General features: G+C 49.6%; 1 protein-coding gene across 1 annotated transcript; it reads left to right on the forward strand.

Moving 5' to 3' along the window:
* The first annotated feature begins 9 nt into the window (after positions 1-9).
* Positions 10-18,754, forward strand: NPHS1 (NPHS1 adhesion molecule, nephrin). The gene is made up of 29 exons (XM_022584926.2): positions 10-668; positions 776-991; positions 1,068-1,190; positions 1,397-1,525; positions 2,155-2,236; positions 2,622-2,725; positions 2,909-3,036; positions 3,124-3,295; positions 3,483-3,640; positions 3,907-4,051; positions 4,154-4,278; positions 5,472-5,658; positions 5,884-6,013; positions 6,163-6,335; positions 6,752-6,892; positions 6,983-7,123; positions 7,630-7,751; positions 8,738-8,909; positions 9,005-9,161; positions 9,257-9,408; positions 10,782-10,893; positions 10,977-11,158; positions 12,772-12,828; positions 14,525-14,644; positions 14,785-14,809; positions 14,917-14,992; positions 15,149-15,242; positions 15,324-15,442; positions 17,472-18,754. Exons 1-29 carry the CDS (start codon positions 530-532, stop codon positions 17,601-17,603), a joined length of 3,813 nt encoding a protein of 1,270 aa, XP_022440634.1. The 5' UTR covers positions 10-529; the 3' UTR covers positions 17,604-18,754.
* Positions 18,755-21,372: the final 2,618 nt, after the last annotated feature.

Below are 21,372 nucleotides of genomic sequence, written 5' to 3' on the forward strand. Positions count from 1 at the left end.
CACCGAGGAATGTGCCTGGCATGTGCTGACAGGGGATTTCTTGCTCCAGCTGTGCCGGAAGGAGCCTCTTGGGCAGAGGCCTGAAGCTGGAGACGCAGGAGGGTGCCTGGGGGAGGTAACAGTGTGAGGACGAGATTCGACTGAGAACTGGACCCAGCTCTGCCATTGACCGCATCCTCGCTCTCCTGGGCTCCCAGGGCCTGCGCGACTCAGCAGTGGGTCCTCCCTGAGGGGCTATGAGTGGTGAGAGGAGACCAGGGGTGGGAGTGGCACAGGAGAAGAAAGAGAAATAGACACTGACTTCGGGGAAGGAGATAGAGACTGAGAGAGAGAGAGAGAAAGAGAGGGAACTTTAGACCAGGAGAGCACGATAGAGAGAATACAGGAGGGAGATCAGAGGGGACTTAGGGCAGGAAGAGAGAGAGAGAAAGACAGTGTGGGGGAGGGGAGGCTGACTCCTGGGAGGAGAGAAAAACAGAGAAGGAGAAGAAGAAAAAGAGAAACAAAGAGAAAAGTAAGAGACGGAGACATGGAAAACCCAGAGAAAGACAGAGGCAGACGCAGGAGGCGGGCAGTGGTCCCCGTGGGAGCCACAGGCAGAGGACCTGGGCTGGCTCTGAGGCTCCCCATCAGGACGTCGCTGCTCCTCTTGGGGCTACTGATGACAGGTGAGTGGGATCCTGGCCGGTGACCAGAGCCAGGTGGCCCTCATTTTCCACCCACATTCTCCAGGCAGACCCTCTGCCCTCTCCTACTGATACCTCTGTGTCCCCAGGCCTGGCCCAGGTGCCAGTCCCTGCCTCAGCCCCGCGAGGCTTCTGGGCTCTGCCTGAAAACTTGACGGTGGTGGAGGGGGCTGCCGCTGAGCTGTGGTGTGGGGTCAGCGCCCCTGGCAGTACAGTCCAATGGGCCAAAGATGGGCTGCTCCTAGGCCCCGATCCTAGGATCCCCAGTTTCCCACGGTATCGCCTGCAAGGGGACCCTACGAAAGGTAAGGGACAAGAGCCTGAGATTCTGAGCCACCAGCAGAGGCTGACCGCGGCCCTGATCTGGGGTCCTCCCTGCAGGTGAATTCCACCTGCATATTGAAGCATGTGACCTCAGCGACGACGCAGGGTATGAGTGCCAGGTCAGCCGCTCAGAAACAGGTCCTGAGCTCGTGTCGCCCAGAGTGATCCTCTCCATCCTGGGTACGGGTGAGAGACCTCCAGGACCCATGAGTCTGGACTTCCACCCTCGCCAGCTCCAGGGTCCAGGAGTCCAAGCCCCCAGTTCCCCACCACCCCCTTCCTTAGACCCAGGGTGCAGAACTCATTTCCTGAGCAATGAGACACGAAGCCCAAATCCTCATATCCTTCTGGGTGCTTCTGGCTTATCCCAGACCCTTTCTCACCAGTGCCCCCCAAGGTGCTTCAGCTGACCCCCGAGGCAGGGAGCATGGTCACGTGGGTAGCTGGGCAGGAGTACTTGGTCAGCTGTGTGTCTGGGGATGCAAAGCCAGCACCTGACATCACCTTCCTTCTGAGTGAGTGTGGGTGAACTGACGGGGGCAGCGGGAAGCCCCTGGAGTGGGGAGGGGATGTGTCCCTGCCCAGGGTTCTCCTGAGGTGGGACGCAGGAACAGGCTTGGGGGACCCAGTGGATGGGAGGGGACATCCAGGAAAGGTACCAAGGAGTTCACAGGACTGCTAGGCCGGGACTCAGGGGAGAGGCTGAGGCTCCAGATAGAGATACGGGTGTCCTTCTGGTGCAGCAACGAGAAGCTGAGGTGATGGGGGTGGGTAATACAGCCCAGCAAGGAGGGGAGGGGAGAGGGACTTCCCTGGCGGTCCAGTGGTTAGGACTCCGCACTTCCACTGCAGGGGGCATGGCTTTGATCTCTGGTTAGGGAACTAAGGTCCCTGCAAGCCAGATGGCGTAGCCAAAAAAAAAAAAAAAGAGAGAGGAGGGGTGAGGCCCAGGCCAGGACTCAGCCCTGAGTGAGGACTCCAGGATTCAGGGAGGCTGGAATGTGTGGAGGGAATGGATATAGTGTTTTTCCTCCAGAACCAGGAGGGAGGGGTTGTATGTCCACCCTGAGGAATTCCAGGCCATGCTCCCAGGATCTACCTTGGGGGAAACCTGGCACCCCTGCAGCCTTCTTGTTACCCTAAGGTGGACAAACAATTTCTGACATCTCTGCTAATGTGAATGAGGGATCCCAGGAGAAACTCTTCACCACAGAGGCCACAGCCAGGTATGGAAATTGGGGTGCCCTCCCCGCAGACGGATCCCCAAATTTCTGCATGAAAACCCCATATCCTAGGGGTTCAAGCATGGAAACTTGGGTCAGGTAGGAACATCCGGGACCCAATTCTTCACCCTGACACTCTAAAATTTCTTCATGGAATCCCAGTTCCAGAGGATCAAGTACAAAGGTTCTGGCCAGGTGTGGGCCTCTGGGACCCCAGTTCTCGCTGTTGACCCTGAAATCTCTTCCATGGAACTCTATCCAAATCCTAAAGGAAATCATCATAGAGACTTAGGCCAGGTGTGGGGAGCTGGCACGCCCACCTCTTCACCTTGACTGCCCAAATTTCAGATGATGACCCTGACTTTAGAACCCCCACTTCCCACCCCAGGGTGACACCCCAGAGCTCGGATAACGGGCAGTTACTGGTCTGTGAGGGGTCCAGCCCAGCTTTGGACACCCCTATCAAGGCTTCAGTCACCATGAATGTTCTGTGTAAGTGGGGAACTGAGTCAACTGTTGGCACTAAGAATGGGGAGCAGGAATTGGGGGGCCCGGGGAGCACAGGGATTATGGAAGGCTCAGACTCTCAAGGGGGAAACATAGGGGTTCAGAGGCAGGTTGTGGGGCCTGGAAAGAATGCATGGGGTCCCCAGGCCCGTGACTGCTGTTGCCCAGTTCCCCCAGGACCCCCTGTCATCGAGTGGCCAGGCCTGGATGAGGGGCACGCGAGGGCAGGGCAGAACTTGGAGCTGCTGTGCATGGCCCGAGGGGGGAATCCGCTAGCCACACTGCAGTGGCTGAAGGTGAGGGCAGAGGCAGGTCTGGAGATGGGGGAAGGGGCGAGGGCCAGGAGCCGGCGCTGAGCTGGCCAGGCCTGTCCCTGTCTCCAGAACGGCCAGCCAGTGTCCACAGCCTGGGGCACAGAGCACACTCAGGCAGTGGCCCGCAGTATGTTAGTGATGATCGTGCGGCCGGAAGACCATGGGGCAAGGCTCAGCTGCGAGGCCTACAACAGCGTATCTACAGGGACCCAGGAACGCGGGGTCACGCTGCAGGTCACTTGTGAGTCCTGGGGCCAGCTGCCCATCTGTCAGTCTGTGCCCCGGAGAACCATCTGTCTGTGCCCCCAAATCATGCCTGTCTGATGCCAAAAACCTCGTCGTCTGTCCCCGGTCTCCTCTCTGTCTGGGCTCATCTGTGAGCCGTGCGGCCCAGCTTAGTGTCTCTCCTCCGTCCGTCATCCCTGCAGTTCCCCCCAGTGCCGTTACCATCCTGGGATCTGCATCCCAGTCTGAGAACAAGAACGTGACACTCTCCTGCATCACCAAGTCCAGTCGCCCAAGGGTCCTACTGCGATGGTGGCTGGGCTGGCGGCAGCTGCTGTCCACAGAGGAGACGGTCATTGATGTGAGGCGGGGGCCGGGCTCCTGGGCCTGTGGGAGGAGGGAGCTGAGGGCACAACTCCTGGATCTGGGAGAGGAGGGGTCTGGCGGCTGGGATGCCTTGGTGCCTGGGGAGCAAGCATGGACTGGGGCCCAGGGCCTCCTGGGTCTAACAGAGGAGAGGGTGGAGATGATTCATGTGTCCCTGCTGGGGTCTGGGGTGGACCCAAGTCACTGGTACCATGGATGGGGGTGCCCTACTCCCCCAGTCTGAAGCTTGCTCCCTGCCAGGGCCTGCATGGTGGCTACATCTCCATGTCTAACCTGACATTCCTGGCGCGACGGGAGGACAATGGTCTGACCCTCACATGTGAGGCCTTTAGTGAGGCCTTCACCAAGGAGACCTTCAAGAAGTCACTCGCCCTGAATGTGAAATGTGAGGCTCCACCATCACCCGGGGGTGCCCCATGCCTTAGAGACCCCCACCCTCAGGCCCCAGCTGGGAGAGAAAATCCACTCTTCCTGGCTCTCCCCACAGATCCTGCCCAGAAGCTATGGATTGAGGGCCCCCCAGAGGGGCAGCGTCTCCGGGCTGGGACCCGGGTGAGGCTGGTATGTTTGGCCATTGGAGGCAATCCAGACCCTTCCCTCACCTGGTACAAGGTTGGTGCCAAGCAAGGGTTGTGGGGTGGCTGGGAATGTGGGGGAAAGATGAAGCCCCTTCTCTCCTCCTCTTGGGAAATCTTGGGAAACCTGAATTTCTTGAAAAATACTGGAGATTTTGAGTTTCGGCAGGGAATTGGAAAAGACAAACGCCATGAGAATTAAATGCGACCTTAGAAAAAGTGAGGAAATTCTGGGAAAACAGTGAGAATTCTAGAATAAAAGAAAGAATTCTGGATCCGGATTGGGAATTCTAGAGATAAGGCAATTGATTTCATTAAAATTAAAGGAAATTCTGGTGAAACCTTGGAATTCAGGTGAAATGGCAGGAATTTTAGGGAACAACTAAGAATTCCAGAAACAAAGACAATGGTGGGCAAAGCCTAGAAATTTGGGGGGAAAGACTAGTAATTCTCCAGCACATTTGAAAAATCCATTAATATTAAATTGAATTCTTGGGACTTGGGGGTAAGAAAATGAAATTCCATTAAAATTTTAAAATTCTGGCAGAATTCTGGGAGACTTTTGGGAAATTAGGAATCTAGTGGAAATTCTGGGGGAAAGACTAGGCATTATAGGAACGAAATTGAATTCCATTTAATTGGATGGAATTTTGGAGAAATACCACGAATTGGGACAATACAAAGGATTCTAGTAAAAGATTAGGATAATAAGAGAATATTGGGGAAGGATTTAGAAATTTGTGACCAGCCAATGGAATTAAGGGAAAGATCAAAGGAAATCTTTGAGGAAGGTGGGGAGTTTAAGAAAAAGAACTAAGGATAGGCAAAAGTGAAGGAATTCTGGGAAAGGTTTGGGAATTCCAAGGGAGTTTCCTGGCGTAGGGTGTCTGGTAAACATAGCTGGAATGAATTTTGAGGAGTGGGGCTGAGGGTCGGCCAAGGGCATCCAGAGAGCAGAGGAGGCGGGGGGCGGGGGTGGTGAGGCGTGGGACTGGAGGCGGAATCAGACAGCAAAATCTCGGGGCTCCGGGGGCCCAGTCGGTGGGAGAGATTCCGGTAGGGTGTGCTCAGTTCCAGTCCCCATTCCTCTACCCTAGCTGGTGCCCACGGAAGGGGGCGCCTTTTCCTCATCACACAAAAGCTTTATCTGGGCTGGCAGCCAACCCAGTGGGGCGTCTCGCGGGGAATGGCAGGGCTACCCGCCGTCCCCCAGTCAGTCTCGGCCCTCAGGACTCGCGCACAGTGACCGAGCCGCGGCCGCCCCAGGAGCCACGGCGGGTGCAGCTGGGAAGTCTGGAGAAGTCCGGGAGCACCTTCTCCCGAGAACTGGTACTGATCACCGGTCCGTCGGACAACCAGGCCAAGTTCACGTGCAAAGCCGGCCAGCTCAGCGCGTCCACGCAGCTTGTGGTGCAGTGTGAGGGGGCGCACGGCCGGGCTGGGGGCGAGGGCTGGGCCGCGGCGGGGAACTGAGCCGGAGCCGTGGCTGGTGGCTTGGGGATGGGGGGCGGCTGGGGGAGGGGTGAATGCCGCAAAGCCCCGGCGCGCTCGGGGCTGGGCGGGGCCTGGGTCACTGCCAGGCGGAAGCAGGCCGGGCCCCCTCCTCACCTCTGAGCCTCGCTCCTCCCACCGGTTCTCGAAGTCCCCCCAACTAATGTGACGATCCTGGCCAACGCGTCAGCGCTGCGCCCCGGGGATGCCTTAAACTTGACGTGCGTCAGCGTTAGCAGCAACCCTCCGGTCAACTTGTCGTGGGACAAGGAGGGGGAGAGGTGAGAGTGCGAGTGGCCCCATCGCTCCCTGGTTCTGGCCACGCTCCTTGACAGTCAGAATCCCGCCCCCGCCCGACTTGCCGTTCTGTCCAGTACCCTGCGCAGTACCCAGACTCTGGCTCTGGTCCTACTCCCTGCCGGGTCCACAGGCTGGAGGGTGTGGCCGCCACGCCCCGGAGTGCTCCATTCAAAGGCTCCGCTGCCGCTAGGAGCGTCCTTCTGAGAATGACATCCCGCGACCACGGCCACCGCGTGACCTGCCGTGCCCACAGCACCGAGCTACGGGAAACTGTGAGCGCGTTCTACCGCCTCAACGTATTGTGTATGTACGCAGGCGTGGCATCCCTCTTGATTCCCTCCTGACCCTATACTACGTGGGTCTTCATCTTGATACTGTCTTTGACTTCCATCCTAAACTTTGAAACTTTCCTGACCTTTATCCTCACACCCGTCCCTGCACCAGCTCCTATCCTGCCCAACCCCCATCCTGCCTTTTGTCCTCTATCCTTACCCCTGACCATCACCCCCATCCCGAACCCTCTTTCCATCCTTAAAGCTGACTCTGGCTTCTCCTGAACCTAACCCCCATCTCAGCTCTGAACTTAATTGCTACCTTGTCCACAACCTTAAAATCTAGTCATGATCTCGACTTTAACATTTCATGCCTGCACCTGATCTCAAATCCTCCCCGGATCCGAACCTTAACAATCTTGACTCCCAGCGGCGCCTCCTCCGCAGACCCTCCAGAGTTCCTGGGTGAGCAGGTGCTTATGGTGACCGCGGTGGAGCAGGGCGAGGCACTGCTACCCGTGTCCGTGTCTGCCAACCCCGCCCCGGAGGCCTTCAACTGGACCTTCCGCGGCTACCGCCTCAGCCCAGGTACAGGGAAGGGGAATGAAGAGGAGCGCGGGTCTCCGGGACTCCGGGGCGGGAGGGTCTGGTAAGCCCCTCAACTTTTACTTCCCCCAGCTGGCGGCCCCCGGCATCGTATCCTGTCTGGTGGAGCTCTGCAACTATGGAACGTGACCCGCGCTGACGATGGCCTCTACCAGCTGCACTGCCAGAACTCAGAGGGCACCGCCGAAGCTCTCGTGAGGCTGGACGTACACTGTGAGCCCCCTCGTCACCCTAGGCAACTAGGGAGCTTTGGGAGCCCCGCCCACCATGGAAACCACACCCACCCAGGGAATCTCGCCCACTGTGGAGTCTCCTCATTGTGGAAGCTCCACCCACCCAGGGATTTTCACCCATCCTGGAAGCCTCCCACTCTGGGAGCCCCCACTGTGATGGAGCCACGTCCACTTCGGGAAATCTGCCCACTAGAGAGACCCTATGTAGAATCTCTGCCCACCTACTCCCATCAGGAAGCCAAGCCCACTGTGGAAGCCCCACTGCCACACAATTCTGGAAGTCCACCGCACCTACTCTTGTCACTACGGTGGTATAGTAAAGGGTGGGGACAACCTCATTAACCTTGAGAACTTTACTCTAAAGGCAGACTTTATCCCACCCATGACTTTCTCGGGCACCTCTAAGACACCTCACCCACCTGGGGCCCTCTTCCACCATGGCCTGTCTGGGCCCAAGTGCCTTCCCCAAGCTCCTCCCTTCCCTAGATGCTCCCATCATCCGAGCTCTCCAAGACCCCACTGAAGTGAATATTGGGGGCTCTGTGGACATAGTCTGCACTGTTGATGCCAATCCCATCCTTCCTGAGATGTTCAACTGGGAGAGGCTGGTGAGGATCCAACCTTTAGTAAATGGAGGGGCCTGGGGGGATGTGATTTCTTGACTGTGAGTTCCTTGGGAGGAGGGGTCACGTCTACATGACCTTCTATAACTATGTACTTGTCCGGGCATGCTCCAAGAAATAACTGTTGAATGGCAGATGGATGGGTGGATGAGTAAATAGATAACCAGGTGAGTGTGTGGGCAGGTGGGTGGATATATGGATGGATAGGTAGATGGGTGGATGGATAGGTATATGGGTGGATGAATAAGTGGATGGATGAATGAGTGGATGGAAGAACAGATGGACAAATGAACACGTGAATGACTGGATAAATGGATCAATAAATGGGCAGTTAGATGATTGAATGAGAGAAATGAGTAGATTAGACTAGAGAGTAGATGGATGGATAGATACACCATCCGTGGAAAAGATGTCTGTGGAAGGATAATGGGTAAATGGATGGATGGATGGATGGGTGAGTGCACAAGTCAATGGAGAGATGGAGAGATAGATAAATAGGTAGCTAGATGCATTGATGAACAGATGCATGTATTTATTGGTGTGTGTGTCTATGAGGAAATAGATGGGGTGGATGGGTTGAGAGATGGAAGGGTGAATGGACAGGTAGAAGGAAGACAGATGGTTGGATGAATGAATGGGTGAATGGATGAATGGATGGAATGGGAGGTTGATGTGTAGGATGGTTAAATACATGGATGGATGGATGGGTGGGTAGATGGTTCCAAGCATGAATGGTTGAATAAATGGTTGGGTGAGTGGTTGGATGGATTGATGGATGAATGGATGGATCCATGCATGAATGCTTGGATAAATGGATGGATGGGTGCATGGGTGGAGGACAGCAGAAATTTTTTCTTTGCTAAAAAGGGTGATTGTGGCTGGGAGAATGAGGCTACAGAGGGGACCCAGTTTGGAGGATAATGGAGCTGGGGCCAGATTTGGGGACCATCTCCTGAGTCTTGTGCCTCCAGGGAGAAGAGGAGGAGGACCAGAGCTTGGATGACATGGAGAAGATATCAAAGGGGTCCACAGGGCGCCTTCGGATTCACCATGCCAAGTTGACCCAGGCTGGTGCTTACCAGTGCATTGTGGACAATGGGGTGGCACCTCCAGCCAGAGGGCTGGTCCGTCTTGTTGTTAGATGTGAGTAACAACAAAAGCCCTAACTTCAACGCCTGCCACTAAATCCACATATCATGTCCTTCCATACACCTCATGTTGACCTCCAACCCCTCTAGTTGCCCCCCACGTGGAGCATCCCTCTCCTCTAACTAAAGTGGCTGCAGCTGGAGACAGCACTAGTTCTGCCACCCTCCACTGTCGTGCCCGAGGTGTCCCCAATATCGTCTTCACTTGGACCAAAAATGGGGTCCCTCTGGATCTCCAGGATCCCAGGTGAGCCCAGGCCCAGCCAGGTAACAGTCCAGCCCTAACTTTGATCCCCCAGCCCCAGTCGCCCTCCCTGAGTCCCTGCCACACCTCCTCTCCAGGTACACAGAGCACACATACCACCAGAGTGGTGTCCACAGCAGCCTCCTGACCATTGCCAACGTGTCCGCAGCCCAGGACTATGCCCTCTTCACGTGCACAGCCACCAACCCCCTTGGCTCGGACCACACCGATATTCAACTCGTCAGCATCAGTATGGTGGGAGGGGGCTCTGAGGGTGTTGGGAGGGTGCTCCCCTAGGTCAGTCCCCAAGTCTCTGGTTGCTCTCAGAATGGCAGTGTTCCTGAAACCTGAGAAGTGTTTAGGAATGAGGATGGAGTTTTTGCCTGCTCCGAAATCCCAATGGAGACTGGATTTTTAGGGAAACCCACAACAAAGGAAAAAATGGAGGGGGTTTCTTATTGGCCCAAGTAACTGAAAAGTAGATTTTCAGGAGTTGCTGGATCTAGGTTCAGCCGTCATCAAGAACTCCTCAACTCTCAGGACCGCTTTTCTCTGTGTTGGCCTTATTGTGAGATGTCTGTTAGACATCTAACAACCACTATGAGAAGCTTTACAGTAAAGTAAGGCTTCCTAACAGTGGTGTGAAAGTGCTAGAATTAAGATCCATTGGTTCCACTTAGCTCCCAGCCCATCCCTGATCCAATCAGGAGGTGAGGGGAAGACAACCTGATCTGATTGTTGCTCCTGTTGGCTAGGCCTAGTCACATGTCCATCCTACAAGGAGTGGAGCCACTTCCATCAGAAGCACGTGGCCTGAGAACGTGGGCAAGTGGTTCTCCAATGGATATTCAGGGTTCTGTAACCAGAAGAAATGAGGGCAATGGGTATGAGATAGGCACAAAAATCCACTACAAGAAACATATATTATACAGTCAATCCTCCTTATTTGTGGAGCCTGTATTTGCACGTTTGCCTGCTAAAATTTATTCATAACCCTCAAATCAATACTCATGCTGCTCTCTCAGACATTCAGGGGACTGTACAGAGCGGGTGAAAACTTTGAGTCACCCAATGAACACATTCTCAGCTGCGGTGGAGCAAGACAACACTCTGCTTTCTTACAGCTCTCATATTTTTGTACCTTCGTGCTTTTTGTTAGTGATTGTGCTAAATAAAATGGCCCCCAAGCACAGCACTAAAGTGCTGTCTGGTGTTCCTAAGCTCAAGAAGTCTGTGGTGTGCCATTTGGAGAAAATACTTGTTTTGGATAAGCTTCGTTCAGGTGTGAGTTATAGCACCACTGGCTGTGAGTTCAATGTTAATGAATCAACAAGATATATTAAATAAGATGTCTTTAAGCAGAAACATGCATAACACAAGATCATGTATTAATTGGTTGATGAAAATGTGACTAGAGGCTCATGGGAATCTACGCCTGCATTTCCCCTAGAAGCAATGGTTTGGTATTTGCTCGCTGAGGGTTCACAGTGATTTTAGAGAACATGACCACCATGAATAATGAGAATCGACTGTATATTTAAAATCATGCTTAAGGAATCTGGAAGGAATCTTTCAGAATCCTTCTGTATCCTCTGACTATGTCCCCCATCCCTTACCTCAAAGGCCGCCCTGATCCGCCATTGGGATTGAAGGTCGTGAGCATGACCCCATACTCGGTGGGGCTGGAGTGGAAGCCTGGCTTTGATGGGGGCTTGCCACAAAGTTTCCAAGTCAGGTGGGTCCCTGTCATGGCAGGAAGGGGTGGTAGCCAATAGGACTGGGGCACCTCCCTGAATGACTGCCCTCCCTTTCATGCAGGTATGAGGCTCTGGGGACTCCAGGGTTCCTCTACATGAATGTCCTACCACCCCAGGCCACCACCTGCACACTGACTGGGCTGCAGCCTTCTACACGATACAGGGTCTGGTTGCTGGCCAGCAATGCCCTGGGCGACAGTGGAATAGCTGACAAAGGGTCCCAGATCTCAGTCACCACTCCAGGTGGGAAGGGACATTCTTGGGCAGGTTGCAAAATTCCTCAGAGAACTTATAGGGTGGTATAGTGAAGTCAATACTATTATTCCCTTTTTGCAGATGGAGAAACTGAGGCCCAGAGAGGTTAAACAAACTGTCAAAGCTTGCACAGGTGGAAGGAACTACAGAGAAGTAGTTCAATTCAGATTTAAACTCAGGCAGATGAACTCCAAAGACTAGTATTTGCCACTAGACTCTACTGTTGGAATGTGATTGATGACACAAGGGAAATTATAAGAGAATTTGAATTGAATTAAAATGAAAACATGAAAATTGTAGGGTGCAGCTAAAGCAGTGCTTAGCAAGAAATTTATAGCATTAAGTGCTCATATTGTTTTTTTAAAAAGACTTCAAATTATCTCTCTAAGTTTCCATCTTAAGAAACTAGAAAAACAAAGACAAATTAAATCCAAATCCAAAGTAGACAGAAGGAAGGAAATAATAAAGAGCAGAAATTGATGAACTAGAAAATCAAAAGACAATAAAGAAAAATCAATGAAACCAAAAGCTGACTTGTTGAAAAGATCAGTAATGTTTATAAAGCTAATCAAGGCAAAAAAGAGAGAAGACACCACTTAACCAATATCAGGAATGAAAAGGGGGACATTACCACTGATCCTACAGACATTAAAGGAAATTAGGAAGTATTACAAACAATTTTATGTCAATAAATTCAGCAACTTGACGACACGGATAAATTCTTATATGACTGAGAACATTTTGACTCTGGTAGACACTACAGTGTAGTGGCTAATCACACAGAGCCTGGTTCAGACAAACCTGGGTTCAAGTCCCAGCTCTGCAACTTCCTAGATGTGAGACCTTAGGCAAGTCACTTAAGACTCAGTATAATCTTTGAGCCTCAGGCTCTAAAGATAAGGCATATCTCCAGCCTCTGTATCTCAGTTTCTGAAAATAAGGCCTATCTTAGACAGTTGTGAGGATTAAATAAAATATATCTAAAACTCTTAGAACAGGGCCCTGTACAAAGTAAGTGCTATGTAGATGCTAATTTAACGAAATGCCCCCTGCTCACCTTCTGTTTACTTTGCCCCATGAAAGCTCCCTTTTTCTGTCTTTCCCTTCCTGACAGAGCAGCCTTTTTCCTCCTGGAAGTAAGGACTCTTTCCCATCCCTACAATCTTCCCTCCCCTTCCCCCCACCTCCATTCCAGTTTTCCCTTTAAGCACTAAAGCATAAAGTAGTACTATACTTACCTCCCTTGCTCTAGAACTTATACCTCTATTAAGGCATCCTGAGAACCCAGCATCTTTTTTGATTAATCCCCAAATTTGACAATTCAGGTTAAAAGAACCTTCCACACCATAAAGCTCTCATCAATAATTTATTATTATTATTTTTATTATTAGCATTATTATTATTAGCATTAGCGTTAGAATGGCTATTAATAGTATTGTCATCAGCAGTTTCCAGTTCTCTTTGAAATATTCCTAAGAAGTCATAAATTAGTTCCCATGAGTCTCAAAATGGGTTGCAAAGCTTAATAGGAGGCTGAGAAATATTTAAGGCTTGTCTCAGATTAATGGTGTTAATTTGCACTCTCTATATTCACCTCCCAGGTCTAGACCAACCTTCTGGAGAACCTGACTACCAGCTGCCCACAGAGCAGCCCGCAGGCAAGTCCTCAATCCCCAAACACCTTCTCTCTCCCGGAAAAAACGTTCTGGTCTCTAACCCCACCTCCTCTTCCTTGTGGCCACAGCCTTTTAAGACTTAGGTCTGCCCTGTAGGCCCTCACCCATATCCTTAGCTCTTCCTCTTACCTGGATGTGATCAATTTTCTCTCTTCCTAATTCAGTTTAATTCTGAAAAACAAAGCAAAACGAAAAACTAGCTGATTCCATGCCCTGTGCAGAGCCTGTGTCAGTTGGCTTTTGCCGCGTAACAAACCACTCCAAATATGCACACTTATAGCAACAAACATTATCTCTTGTGATTCTATGAGTGGCTGAACAGTTCTGGTCTGAGCTATAGTCATGTAGCAGCTCTGCTGGGACTGGTTGGTCTAGGGGGGGCCCTCCTCGCACATCTGACAATCTGGCTCTTGGTTGGGACAATGGAGGTAAGTGGGCCTCATGTGTCTCCTTGGCTTGTTCACATGGAGGTGGTCACTGGAATCCCAAGAGCAGCAGGAGAGGGCAAGTTCCAACTTACAGGCACTCTTCAAGCTTCTGATTCTGTCTCATTGGCTGAAGTAAGTGACATGGCTCAATTCAGAGTCAGTGTGGAAGGGAAAATCTCAAGGGTACGCATATAGGGAGACAATTATGATCATTTTTGCAAATAATCCCCTTTAGAGTCTGAGAAGGTTGCAAGTGACAGGAATTCAGCTGTCGTTGACAATAAAAAGAATGGCTTGGCTCATGAAATTGAAACCTCTTAGTGTGCCTGGATTCAGGTGCTCAAAATTTTCACCAAGGATCAGTTTCTCACTCTCTCAACTTTGCCTTCAACTCTGATGACTTCCTTCTCGGATTCTTCTCTTAAGGAGGCAAAGAAATCCTCCCACACCTTCAGCTTTTATTTCACTTCTTAGCAGCTAGCAGAAGAGTGTCCTAGATGTTCTTGCAAAAATCCACCTTAGGTTAAATACCAGTCTCTGAACTGATCACTGTGGGAAGAGGGATGGGTGCTCTTATTGGCCAGGTCAGGCCACGTGTCCTCCACGGAGTCCTGGGGAGCCATCCAGACTGAGGAGAGCAGGGAGTAACCACCGTCAAAGGAAAATGAGTCCTGTTAGCAGAAGTTGGGGAAATGAGTGCTAAGCAGATGTCTGCTGAGAGGGACTTAGTCCTGTCCTCAGGGATATAGCAGGGGATTCTGATATTGTCTGGGATGGAAGTTTGTGCAAAGAGGAAGTCATTCGAGAGGGAGTTTGAAGGGAGAAGAGAAGTTTGCTTGAGATGAAAGGACATTTAAAGACAGACACTTGACTATTTGAAAGCTTAGAAGTGTGGGTTTGTCTCAGTGATTTTGGAAACAGCCAGTTGTTAGTTTTGTGTGGCTGGAGGGTCAGTAGTTGGTGAACAAGAGTGGGGACATGGAAAGAGGCCAGATCATAGAAGGTCTTGAATGCCCAGCTAAAGAGCTGAAGTTCCTGCTTGAGTCCATACAAGGGGCTTGGGCAAAGGTAGGACCCACTGCTAATGGCCTGATTTGAGAAAGGAGCCACCTTCCCTGGGGTGGCAAAAGGAGTGGACATGGAAACCCCTGCCCATCTGCTTTCCTGACCTAGGGGGAGGACTTTGCTTGGTCAGGGACAGGCTTTTCCAGAGAACCCCAATTGAAGTCTAAAACCAATTGTCCCCACAGGACCCTCAAGGCTGCCCCTGCTGCCTGTGCTGTTTGCTGTTGGGGGTCTTCTGCTGCTTTCTAACGCCTCCTGTGTCGGGGGGTTCCTCTGGCAGCGGAGACTGAAGCGTCTTGCTGAGGGTGAGGAGGGACCTTTCCCCTGCCGGGACGGAGGCCCAAGGGTGATGGGAGCCCTGGGTTGGCTGCATATTGAAGGTATCCCAGGGCCAAGTGGGCTCCAGGAGCATGTTTCTGACCCTTTTTTTCCCTACTTCCCTCAGGCATCTCAGAGAAGACAGAGGCAGGGTAAGTGGGTATATTTTTCTGTAAGGAAGCCTCTGGGGGAGGAGGTTTGAGGGAGACAGCTGTCAGAGGGTCAACACCCAGCTGCCCCCATGCCTCCATCCTGGAAGGTCGGAGGAAGACCGAGTCAGGAACGAATACGAGGAGAGCCAGTGGACTGGAGACCGTGACACTCGAAGCTCCATGGTGAGTGGGGGTGGTCCTGACACTCCCCTGACAGGGAATCGACAGTGACTAAAATTCCACTGTTAGCTTCACGTTAATCATTGCCCTTTCCAGGAATGATGGAGTCAAAGGATGGAAAAGACTTTATCTGTTTTTATTGGGGGGGGGCATTGACAGGTTAGCACAACAGATGTAGAGCCATATTACCACTCCACGAGAGACTTCAGCCCCCAGCTTCCCCCCACGCTGGAGGAGGTGTCTTATCCCCGTGGTGAGTGGGGAGCACAACGGAACCCCCCCATAAGTAACCCTGACATCTGGACCTGGTGTCCTGATCATCTCTCCCTTCCAGGTGTCACAGGTCTTAAGCAGGAGAATATGGCTTTTCCTGGGCACGTGTATGATGAGCTGGAAAGACTGTACGCCGCCCCGTCTGGGGCCTGGGGACCCCTCTACGATGAAGTACCAATGGTGAGGAGATTTGTATCAGCAGAAATATTTCTTGGCCAGTGCTAGAAACCCACCTCCTACTGCTTGTATTAATTAGGGTAAGCCAGCTGCTGTAGCAAAGAGGCCTTGGCCATAATCCAGCGGCCTAAACGAGACAGTCTATTTCTTTCTCACATAGCAGTCAGAGGTGAGTGGCCCTGCTGCATGCAATTATTCTGGAACCCAAGTTCTTTCTGTTGTATTCCTCTGCTATCCTCTAGTAAGTTGACCAAGTTTACATGGATGGGACAGTTCCCTGGGGGTTTCAACCGGTGGGAAAGGGAAAAAGAGAGCATGGTAGAGGCACAACCCTGACTCATGGTACAGGCCCAGAAACGGTGCATTCTGCTTTTATTCCACTGGTGAGAATATGGACATGGTCACACCTAACTGCAAAGGAGTCCGAGAAATGCAGCCTATTTGGCAGCTATATCCCCTACTACAATTCTGTTACTGTGGAAGGAGGAAGGTATGTATTTGGTTGGATAATTAGCCATCTCCACTATACTGGTTAAGCAGAGAGATATAGAGAAATAATTTTTTGGCCTACTCAATGGAAAAGTCAAGGGATAGAAATGTCTTCAGGCCCACCCAGAATTTCCTCTCTAAAGATGTCCCTAACAAATTCAGGTTTGTATCCTATTAGATTGGAAACCTTCAAATAAAGGGAATGCCTCTAGAAACCTTCAAATAAAGGGAATGCCTCTTTTTCAGTAGCTCCAAAGCCCCAATGCAGGTGCTTCTTGGCTTAGTTTTGCTCATACTCATTGCTGAACCACTGAAGTGGGGAGTAGAATATGCTAATCGGACAGGTCTGAATCAGTGCCCACCCATGGCATCAGGGAGTAGGGGCCAGCCCCATTCAATCCACTGGGCTGAGCGTGGGAGAGGGATGGAGAGCACAGAGGGAAATGAAGATTGTGGCTGGGCAGGCAAAAGCAGCCGACAGGGACCTTGGCCACAAACTAAGCCCCACCTACTGCCTCACAGTAAGGGAGGTGGGGCAGAACCCCTACTTTCTGTGTGGCCTTGACGAATGCTCTGGCTACAGTGGGCCAAAGATTTCCCTCTGTAACTTTGTCCAGGTGGGGAACTGTTCTCCCCACAAAGGTGGAAATAAAGTGCACGATGCTGTCCATGGTGCTGAACCACACGAGCCCTCTAAAGCACAGATGCAGTCTGCACACTTTCTGAAAAGGGGCAGTTAGTAAATATTTGAGGCTTTGCAGGATATAGTGTCTTTCTAGAAACTACTCACTCTGCCATGAAAACAGCAATAGACAATAGATAAACAAACAATTGTGGCTAAGTTCCAATAAAACTTCATTTTGGGGCACTGAAATTTGAAATTAATGTAATTTTCACATGTCACAAGTATCATTCTTTTCTGATATTTTCCCAGCAACTAAAAAATGTAAAACTATTCTTAGGCAATAAAAAAATACAGTGGGCCATATCTGGCCCGTGGGCAAGTCTGCTCTAAAGTTTGCTGATCAAAAAGAACCATTTTCTCCCAAATCTAGGGAAAGCACAACCCCAGTAGCGACCACCCTACATGGTCTTTTATCTCTTCTATTTTGATGAGGGAATGTTTTGGACCTTCATAAGACTGACAGAATCAAGACTCACATTCCACAATTCCCATATCTGATATCGTGGGCTAACTAAAAGTTTCACATGTCTGACATTTAAATTACTTTTTTGACAGTAAATCACAAGATATCTTGGACTTGCTTAAAAATAATCCAGTTGGGGGTGGGGTGGGGGATGAGAAGATAGAGATATAGATAAATAAAGATTGACCAAAGGTTGATATTGTTGAAACTAAGTGATGGGCTCGCGGGGGTACATAATAATCACTCTCCTCTTTGTTTATGTCGGAATTTCCCCCATAATTAGAAGCTAAAACATTTTTTTCTATGAAGTAGAGCAGGAGGTTGTATCCCCCAGAGCTGCAATGATGACACACAGAGCATCTCTCTATGGTTCTAACTCCACCTTTGCTTGTCAGGGCTCCTGTGACCTCTACTGGCCTGAAGACAGGTATGAAGATGCAAGAGGAATTTATGATCAGGTGGCAGGAGATTTGGACCCTATGGAACCTGATGCTCTACCCTTTGAGCTGAGGGGACAGCTGGTGTGAGAGGCTTCTCAACACCCTTTTCCTACACCTGCAAGACATAATATCCCAATTGTCCTTTTTATTCCAGCCTAGGCTGAGCTTGTTAAGTGATCTCCATTGGACACAAAGGGACTGGACTTTTTCAGAAAGGGAAGTGGAGGGGTGTGTGTAAGTGACGGAAGATGGTTCAAGCTGGTGTCAAAGTATAAACAAGCCTCCTCCTGGGGTTGGATTTAGAGTTCTCCATAGGGACACATGAATTGTAAAAGACATCTCAATAATGAAAAGGTAGTCTGAGGGTCTTCATGCTTTTTAAAGTAAACAGTTCAGAAGTGGGAAAAGACATGTTAAAAACTCAGTTCATTTTGAGTTCAACTGCATCTGAAATAGCTTGGTTTATGCTTTTCCATAGTTATCTACAACACAATGTATAAACTATGACACACATGTAAACATAAATAGACTCTATAGAAAATAAACAGCCTTTACTGAAACAAGCTGGACACAAAATTATACATGCTATGTGATTTCGCTTATAGAAATTCTAGAACAGGCAAAGCTAATCTACAGTGACAGAGCCAGATTAGTGGTTGCCTGGGGCCATGGGAAGGAACTGACGAAAAAAGAGTATGAGGAAATTTTTGAGGGGGTGATAGAAATGTTCTTTATGATGATTGTGGTGGTAGTTATATGAATGTATAGATTTGTCAAAACTCACTGAACTCTACACTTAAGATCGTTGCATTTTATGGTACATAAATTACACCTCAACAAAAGTGACTTTAAAAACAGGCACCATAGGGGCTTCCCTGGTGGTGCAGTGGTTGAGAATCCGCCCCCCAATGCAGGAGACATGGGTTCAAGTCCTGGTCCAGGAAGATCCCACATGCCGCGGAGCAACTAAGCCCGTGTGCCACAACTACTGAGCCTGCGCTCTAGAGCCCACGAGACACAACAACTGAAGCCCACACACCTAGAGCCCGTGCTCCACAACAAGAGAAGCCACCGCAATGAGAAGCCCGCACGCAGCAACAAAGACCCAACACCACCAAAAATAATAAATAAATAATAAAATAAATAAATTTATTTTAAAAAGTCACTATAATAAAGCAGCCCAGCAAGAGAATTCTTATATTTTTTAATTTTATTTATTTTTTTATACAGCAGGTTCCTATTAGTCTCTTATTTTTTTTGTGAAAAGCAGGAAAAGATAACTGAGAAGCTGTCTATTTCCATGGAGAACAGAGTATAGTTAGGAATAATCTTTCTTTAGGCCCCCAGTTCTATTTTATTAATCATATTGTCAAAACTGTTTAGTTCAAATGTTTGTCCAGGGACTTCCCTGGTGGTCCAGTGGCTAAGACTCTGTGCTCCCAATGCAGGGGGCCTGGGTTCGATCCCTGGTCAGGGAACTAGATCCCACAGGCCACAACTAAGAGTTCGCATGCCGCAACGAAGATCCCGCGTGCCGCAACTAAGACCTGGCACAGCCAAATAAATAAATAAATATTTTTAAAAAACCCACAAATGTTTGTCCACATATTATTTTTTATCAGCATAGGCTAAAATAAGTTTTTATACCACAGCACTTGAATACACAAATACATTGGAGTCCAACTGATTTCCCTTTAATTAAAAAAATACTCCATTCCTAAGAATAGAATTTTTCTAATTGTATATTTTTCCTGTTCAAAGAAGAAAACTACAGGGTATTCCCTGGCTTCCCAGTGGTTAGGACTCTGCGCGTTCACTGCTGAGGGCGCAGGTTCAATCCCTAGTCAGAGAACTAAGATCCCACAAGCCAAGCCGGGTGGCCCACACCCACCCACCCACCCCAAAAAAAAGAGAGAGGAGAAGAAGAAGGAGGAGGAGGAGGAGGAGAAGAAGGAGAAGGAGAAGGAGAAGGAGGAGGAGGAGGAGGAGAAGGAGGAGGAGGAGGAGGAGGAGGAGGAGGAGGTGGAGAAGGAGAAGGAGGAGGAGAAGGAGGAGGAGGAGGAGGAGGTGGAGAAGGAGGAGGAGGAGGAGAAGGAGGAGGAGGAGGAGAAGAAGAAGAAGGAGGAAGAGGAGGGGGCGGAGAAGGAGAAGAAGAAGGAAGAGGAGGAGGAGAAGGAGGAGAAGGAGGAGAAACATACAACATTCTGTTTCCACTTTGGCTAAGGAGAAAAGGTGAATTTATTGAAACAAAACTATGAGGGGTCTATCTCTCTGTATCTCTTGGCTTTGCTGTTCTCTGTGTTGACTTCATTCTCAGGTAGAGCCTTCATTTGGGGACAAAGATGAGCGCTTGCCGTTCTAGGCTGGCATTCCAGAAGCTCAGGAGCCAGAGTACATCTTTTGCCAATAGTTCTGGAAGGTCTTGGGGCTGTCTTTCATCAGCCCAGCTTGAGTCTTACGTCCATCCCTGAACCAATCATTATGGCCAGGGAACAAAATATGTGGATAATCCAGGTCCTGGGTTGCTCAGAACCACATAAACCACTTGGGTAAGGCTCACCAAAGGAACCCCTCAGGCTGTGGTTGGGTCTCTTCACGCACTTTTTACTTCCTCTTTGCTACTGTTTGAATCAATGTAACAGATATCTATTGCTTCTGTCTGCCCAGAATCGAGTCCCTCTTAATTTATATAGATATCATTGAATAAGACAAGTTCCTAATTATGCTAAGCCCCTGGATCCAGCTATACCCAAAGTCAGAGCCACTCCTGGACTATACATTCCCCTTTTCCCTTAGGTAAATCTGAATGGCGTCTTCAGTTAGTTAGTTGCAACCATAAATTACCCTCTCCCTTAAGCCAGTTTGAATGGGGTCTTTAGTAAACTGATACAGAAATGAATAATTTACAAGGGGAAGAAACTCACTCAAATTAGTAGAGCTAAAAGGCATTTACTTTATTACTTACTAAGGGAAAATTAGTAATTACCAAATGATCAAAGTTAACATTACCAGGCATGTAAGAAATTGACATCATGGGCCTGCTGATATGAAATATTGAAGGTACAACAGCATGTCAATGATATTCCTGACTAAAGTGCATAACTGAATCTAATCATGAGGGAGACATATTGAAATTGAAGGATATTCCACAAAATAGCCGTCCTGTAATCTTCATATATGTCAGGGTCATACAACACAAAAGATGACTGAATTGTTCCAGCTTAAAGGAGACTAAAGAGACATGGCAACTGAGGGCAACACATATTTTCTATAAAGGGTATTATGGGGACAATTGACAAAACTGAGTAAGAATTGTAGATTAGATAACAATATTGTGTCAATGTTAATTCTATTACACTACGGTTGGGTAAGAGAATGCCTTGTTCTTAGGAAATGTGCACTTAATCGTTTAGGGTAAAAGGTTATCATGTCTTCAATTTACTCTCAAACAACTGAGAAAAATAATGTGTGTTTATACAGAGAGATAGAAAAGGATAAAACAAAGGTAAAATGTTGACATTTGGGGAATGAGGGTGAACTGTATTGAAATGCTTTGTATCCTTCTCAGAACTTTTCTGGAGGCCTGATATCACATCAAAATAAAAGTTGATTTTAAAAAGTGCATTGTAAAGGTGCATGACAATGTCATGGAAGAAAAGAATCGGAAGTACAACTGGGTCTCATGGGTTGTGCAAATCTATCCAGTTCCTTTTTTTTTTTTTTTTTGTGGTATGCGGGCCTCTCACCGCTGCGGCCTCTCCCGCTGCGGAGCACAGGCTCCGGACGCGCAGGCCCAGCGGCCATGGCTCACGGGCCCAGCCGCTCCACAGCATGTGGGATCCTCCCGGACCGGGGC

Source organism: Delphinapterus leucas, chromosome 20, assembly GCF_059928025.1.
Source record: "Delphinapterus leucas isolate spDelLeu-1000000601 "Yukka" chromosome 20, BTC_Dleu_Yukka2, whole genome shotgun sequence".
Taxonomy (NCBI): Eukaryota; Metazoa; Chordata; class Mammalia; order Artiodactyla; family Monodontidae; genus Delphinapterus; species Delphinapterus leucas.